The 7,024-nt window shown below is 31.6% G+C and overlaps 1 protein-coding gene across 1 annotated transcript in view; it reads right to left on the bottom strand.

The window, feature by feature from the left end:
• Positions 1 to 6,086, bottom strand: part of LOC122253062 (uncharacterized) — a 20,997-nt gene extending 14,911 nt beyond the window's left edge. Inside the window, exons 1-2 of the mRNA XM_043015840.2 lie at positions 5,819 to 6,086; positions 953 to 1,007 (exon numbers count right to left, since the gene is read on the bottom strand). Coding sequence (XP_042871774.2) covers positions 953 to 982 — 30 coding nt within the window. The 5' untranslated portion in view covers positions 983 to 1,007; positions 5,819 to 6,086. The remainder of the gene's footprint in view (positions 1 to 952; positions 1,008 to 5,818) is intronic.
• Positions 6,087 to 7,024: the final 938 nt, after the last annotated feature.

The raw sequence follows: 7,024 nt of genomic DNA, 5'->3' as shown, positions 1-7,024 counted from the left end.
CATTATCATTATTATCATCAAAGTTATTATCATTGTTATCCTTACCATCATTCTTATTATCATTATTATCACTATCATAATCATTATCATCATTATCCTCACTATCGTTATTATTATTACCATTATTACTATCATTATCATAATCACCATAGTCATTATGATGATCACCATCACATTAGCATCACTATAATCATTTAATTATCACTAGTACTATCACTATTATTATTATTATCATATTTCAATGATCACCATTTCTATCATCTCTATTACTATCATCTATTATCACTACTATTTGGTTGTTACCACTATCATAATCTTTATTATCATTACTACAATTATCATCATCATCATCATCATCATTTTCATATCACTCATTATCATCATTTTCATCTAAGTAATTATCATCATCATCATCATCACTTTCATATCACATTGCCACCATCATCTTCATCCTCATTTCCATTTCACTTATTACTCATCCTTACTCATACTCATCATTATCATTAGTTCTGTCTCACTCATCATCTTCATCATCATCATTACGATCATCACTTTCATCTCCCTCATTATCATTAGTTCCATCCTCATCCTCCTCATCATTTTCATCTTACTCGTTATCATTATTTCCATCTCACTCATCATCCATCATCATCATCTTCATCATCACCCATCCTCCTCATCATCATTTTCCTCCTCCTCCTTATCATCATTTTCATCATCTTTATCCATCATCATCATCATCATCATCATCATCCTTATCATCATTTTCCTCTTCCTCATCATCATCATCATCATCCTTATCATCATTTTCCTCTTCCTCATCATCATCACCATCATCATTCTCATCATCATTTTCATCCTCCTCCTCATCCATCATCACCATCCTCATCATCACCATCATCATATTCATCCTCATCACCATCATCATTTTAATCATTTTCCTCCCACTCACCAAAGCCGATGCCAAGAGGATGGACTTCATCCTGTGAGGTTTTTGACGGCTTCACCTGTTAATAAAATTATAAGTTATTTTGAATTATATTGTAAAAACGTGGATTGAACGCCTGTTTATTTATTTACTTATTTATTCTTATCTTATCTTTTATTTTCATTTTTATTTTAATTTTCATTTTAGTTTTTTCTTTCTTTTTTTCTTTTTTAATGTAATTCTATCTAAACTTGTTCTTCTTGGTGGAATTAAGTTGGTGTGACTGTTTCGTACATTTTAAATTCAGTTGGTTTGAATAAAATGAATGCATTGAATAGTTATTTTTTTTATAATTTTTAGATGAAATTATAAGTTGGTTTGATTATAATGATGAATGGAATTAATTGAATGACTGGTTTTTCTATGATTTTTTGAATGGGATTATATGTTGGTTTGAATGTAATTGCGAATGAATAAACCGAATAACTTTTATAGCATTAATATATACATACGTATATATAAATGAGAGAGAGATAGAGAGAGAGATAAATAGATAGAGAGAGAGAAAGAGAGCGATAGGTAGGTTAATATAGAGAAAATTAGATATATACATAAGTAGATAGATATATAGAATGACAGATAGATAGATAGATTACTAGACAAACAGATAAATGGATTACTAGACAGACAGATAAATAGGTATATATATATCAGGATAAAAATCACAATAACATGAACATAATTAAATGATGAAACACAGCCTCAGTAAAAACGAAATAATAATCAAAACTCACTCTTACTATCCATATTGATATCCTTAGTTCAAATAAGAAAATGTTTCGAAACGCCATTACTTTTCGTTCGTTCTTATTGTCCGTTTATGGGGTTTTATTGGTTTGTGAAAATATCTCTTTCCCAAATATTGCTTGAGATTTTTCCATTGTTTTGTGGCTCGAGGTCATAAGGATGATTTTTGAAAACGTTGTGCTCTTTCTCTCTTTCTCTTTCTCTTTCTCTTTCTCTCTTTCTCTCTCGTTCTCTCTCTCTCTCTCCCCCTCTCGCTCTCTCTCTTTCTTCCTTTCTTTCTTTCTCACTCCCTCTCTCTCTTTCTCTTTCTCTCTCTCTTTGTCTTTCTTCCTTTCCTTCTTTCTCACTCTCTCTCTCTCTTTCTTCCTTTCTCTCTCTCTCTCTTCTTTTTTTTCCTCTTCCTTCTTTCTCTCTCTCTCTTCACTCTCTCTCTCTCTCTCTCTCTTCTCTCTCTTCTCCTCTCCTCTCTCTCTCTCTCTTTCTCTCTCTCTCTCTCTCTCTCTCTCTCTCTCTCTCTCTCTCTCTCTCTCTCTCTCTCTCTCTCTCTCTCTCTCTCTCTCTCTCTCTCTCTCTCTCTCTCTCTCTCTCTCTCTCTCTCTCTCTCATTGTTGTTTTCATTAAATGCCAAGAACAAGAAATCGCATTTTAGTATTTTCACTTTAACAAATAGGCGTGTGTGTGTGTGTGTGTGTGTGTGTGTGTGTGTGTGTGTGTGTGTGTGTGTGTGTGTGTGTGTGTGTGTGTGTGTGTGTGTGTGTGTGTGTGTGTGTGTGTGCGTGCGTGTGTGTGTGTGTGTGTGTGCGTGTGTGTGTGTGGCAACGTACTTCCAACTCATTTCATATCATCTTGGAATTCTAACTAATTCTATCTTTGAAATAGTTACTTCCAACTGTTCTGGAACAGTCGCTTCAGACTTTCTTAAAATACACACTTCAGACTTTCCTGAATATAATACTCAACGCCGACTTTCATGAAAAACGCACTTCAGGCTATTCTGAAATAATCCGTTTGCTGACTCACCGACAATATTGCTTTAATAAAAAGGTGTGACTGCTTCTCTTTCTTTCTTTCTTTCTTTCTCTCTCTCTCTCTGTTTTTGTTTTTGTTTTTCTCTCTCTCACTCTCTCTTTCTCTTTGTCTTTCTCTCTCTCACTCTCTCACACACACTCTCTGTCTGTCTGTCTTTCTCTCTCTCTCTCTCACTCTCTCTGTCTGTCTGTCTTTTTCTCTCTCTGTCTTTCTCTTTCTCTCTCTCTCTGTCTGTCTCTCTCTCTCTGTCTGTCTCTGTCTCTCTCTGTCTTTCTCTCTCTCTCCCTCTATCTCTCTCTCTCTCTGTCTTTCTCTTTCTCTCTCTCTTTCTCTTTGTGCGTGTGTGTGTGTATGTGTGTGTGTGTGGTGCATGCGTGCGTGCGTATATGTGAGAGAGAGAGAGAGAGAGAGTGCGTGTGTGTGTATAAACGTATTTGCGTGCAAATGCGTTGTTTCTGCCAGATGTTAAATGCATCGGCAAGCCACAAACTATAAATAACATACAAATGAAAAAAAGTAATTTATTCTGGACAAGTAACGACCAGCGTGGCTTTTTACGTCCATAACCTTCTGTCTTTATATAGTTTCTTATCTTTTTAATTGAGATTAAACTCTTGTATCTTTTTTTTTTATTGATTTCCGTAACAAAGCTAGACGGAAAATGATAATGGTGATAATGATGATGATGTTAGTAACGATGATATGGATGATGATGGTGATGATATTGATAATGATATTAATAATGATAATGATGATAATAATGACGATAATGATAATGATTAGGATGAGGATGATAATGATGATGATAATAATAAGGATGATTGTAGTGAGGATAATGATCGTGATAATGATATTGAAGATAATAAAGAAAATAATGATGATAATGATCATAAAAAATAATTATAATAGTAATGGTAATAATAACCCAAATAATAGCACTGTGTGTATGTGTGTGTATGTGGGGGGGGGGGGGGTTCATATGTACATATATATGTATATGTATATATATGTATATGTATATATATGTATATATAGATACATATATATATATATATGTATATATATATATAGATGTACATATATATAAGTATATATATGTATATATATATATATGTATATATATATATATGTATATATATGCATATATATCTATCTATCTATATATATATACATATATATATATGTGTATATATATATATATGTATATACGTGTGTGTGTGTGTATGTGTGTGAGTATGTGCATATATATGTATGTATATATACATATGTATATACATATACATATACATATACATTCATATGTATATGTATGTGTATATGTATATGTATATATATATATATATATATATATATATATATATATATATATTATATATATATATATGTGTATGTGTGTTGTGTGTGTGTATGTTTGTGTGTGTGTGTGTGTGGTGTGTGTGTGTTGTGTGTATGTATACATATACATGTATATAAGTATATATTATATATATATATATATATATACACACATATATAAAAAAACACGGATATATATATATATATATATATATATATATATTTGTGTGCGTGTGTGTGTGTCGACATTAATAACAATTATTAGTTATGGCAATTAAAAAGATATAAGCAAGCTATGGCTACCTAGAACACTCTTATATTTTCTATTATTATTCTTAGTTATAGGATTTCTTATAATATTTATGTAAGAAATTTAATATAGATATATATATAAATATATATATATATATATATATATAACTATAATATATTAATAATATATAAATCCACAAATGAAAAAAAAAAAACATAAAATATGAAAACATATACTATAATAGCCTGTTGTTTTGTTTCTCTATCTTCTTGTAGTTATGAAATCAATCAATCACTTGATCTCATTTTGGTACTAGATATCATAATCCTAATACTATCAATGATAATCATAGTTATAATTATCCTAAAGACCTTAAGTACCATTATCTATAACTATGCTTCTAATACGACATTGTAAGACAAGTTTATATTCAATTAATTCAGCTATATTGATATCTATTGTACTGATAGCTATTGTACTGAAATTATGATCGCTAACATGGTCAGTATCGTATTCTGTTTAGTAAAAACAGTTGCACATCGCCTCAGGAATATATATTTCGCGATCTGCTTATGCAGTGCAATTGATATTCAGTTATGATTCATGATTCAACATGTATGTAATTGTTATGCACAGCTCAGTTTGAATTCCATTGCTGCTTCGACTTTTTTTCTAAACATGTTCGTTTTTTTTGTGTTTTTTTTTCGTGATTAAGGGCTAAGTCATGTTGAATTCGCGATGTATTGGGTTGTTGCGAGTTTCACGTTGCGACAGGAATTTGTTTTGTATAAGATGTCTTCAGCGTAATTCACACCTGAGTGATAATCAAGTCTACGTTAATGATTTAATTACAATCGAATCGCCCGGTGCAGTTCTTGGTTGAGTCAATTGTTGATATGTTTTTTTTATATAAATAGTTGTCTAAAATACTTTATATAGTTTGTTAGGTTTTTGTTGTTTTTTGTAGTAAAGTCAGTAGGACTATCATTCTTGGAATAGGAGTCACAATTATGTAATGCACATGCTATGTTTCAACCACATATTGCACCGATGAAAAAAACCTATGTACATCACTTTTTTTCTTTATTTTCTTTTATTCTTATATTAGCCTGTTATGAGTGCGTTGAATTTTAGATAAAGCCCTGCGTTCACTTCCAACGTCTGTAGAATTTATCATTAGTTCGCCAGAAGTTCTGTGCATTGACTTCCATATCGCGTGTATTATTTCGTTTTTAGTGCATATATCTTATCCATTTAAATGTACCTGCGCACTCCTTGATCTCCAGAGGCGAAGATAAAAATAAATCTGACTTTAAGGATTTCAAAGACGAGTTTCCTGTGTTTAAAAGAACAAAAACGACAACACAATTTTTACGTAAACAGTCGAACTACCTATCAGTCAGTAAACAAGCTGCTAAAAGCCTATTCCTAAATCACTATAAAGGGCATTAATTTCAGCCTCTTACCTCAGAGCCAAAGGTCAAGCCTTCTAAACAAGCCTTTTCAACGGGTAAATACTGTAACAATGTCGGTGTTGTTATAGAATACACTATATACTGTCTCTCTGTTATCACACTTGGCAGAATGTCCACACCTGGGGACCGTGACGCCACTAGCAACACCTTTGGAAAATCATTATCTGTATGTGAAATTGTTGCACAGTTGTAATAAAACGTTGCCCGTTGTATTCTTTAGGTGTTCCAATATGAAGGAACTTTATGTGATTTTCAGCAGATGTTCATATGGCGAGATAAGTTATGCTTGTGTGTCTTTTGATGTTATTGCGATGTTTTCAGTGATATGCGAGGTTCTCAAGTCTTTGATTTTAGTTGTTGAAGTGTTTTTTGTTTTATAGTTTACTTTTATGGTCATACTGAAATTATGAGGGAGACTAAGTATGTAGTCGACGCAAATCTATGTCTATTCGAGATAAATACCAAACCTGTGTCAACACATTAAAAGTTATATTAATTCAAATGGATCCTTCTGGCACCTTCTTTGCCCGGTGGTCTTCCCGCTACCGGAATATTCTTGGAAAGCCTTTTGCGATGCCGTCATAAGTCGCCTCGCTGTATTTCAGTCTGAAATACAGTCTGTATTTCAGTATGGATATATGTATTCATGTATATATATATATATATATATATATATATATATATATATATATATATATATATGTATGTGTGTGTGTGTGTGTGTGTGTGTGTGTGGTGTGTGGTGTTGTTTGTTTGTCGTAATTGTATGTTGTTGTGTGGATATGTGTTGTGTGTGTTTCATGAGTTTGTTTATATATGTTTATTTATATATAGATATATATTTATTATAAATATATATATAAATACATATACACATACATGTGTGTGTATGTACTATTATATTACATATATATAATATAATAATATATATAAATCAAATATTATATACATATGTATAGATGTAGATTTATGCGTGTGTGTTAATTAATAATCATGGCAATGCAAATAATCGTGATGATCATTATCATATTGAAGATAATAAACTCCAATGGTAACAAGCATACAAAACAACCATAGCAAGCACAATATTCCAAAATCTGTTTTTATTCCCTCTCTACCACCATCACGCAAATAAACCAATACAATTGACTTCGTGGAATTACAACTCTTAGTACACAATATATGTCTTTTACATGA

The sequence above is a fragment of the Penaeus japonicus genome, unplaced genomic scaffold, assembly GCF_977035675.1.
Source record: "Penaeus japonicus unplaced genomic scaffold, GWHDUDI00000001_assembly GWHDUDI00000006, whole genome shotgun sequence".
NCBI classification, from domain to species: Eukaryota; Metazoa; Arthropoda; class Malacostraca; order Decapoda; family Penaeidae; genus Penaeus; species Penaeus japonicus.
This window is presented reverse-complemented; position numbering and strand designations above follow the sequence as displayed.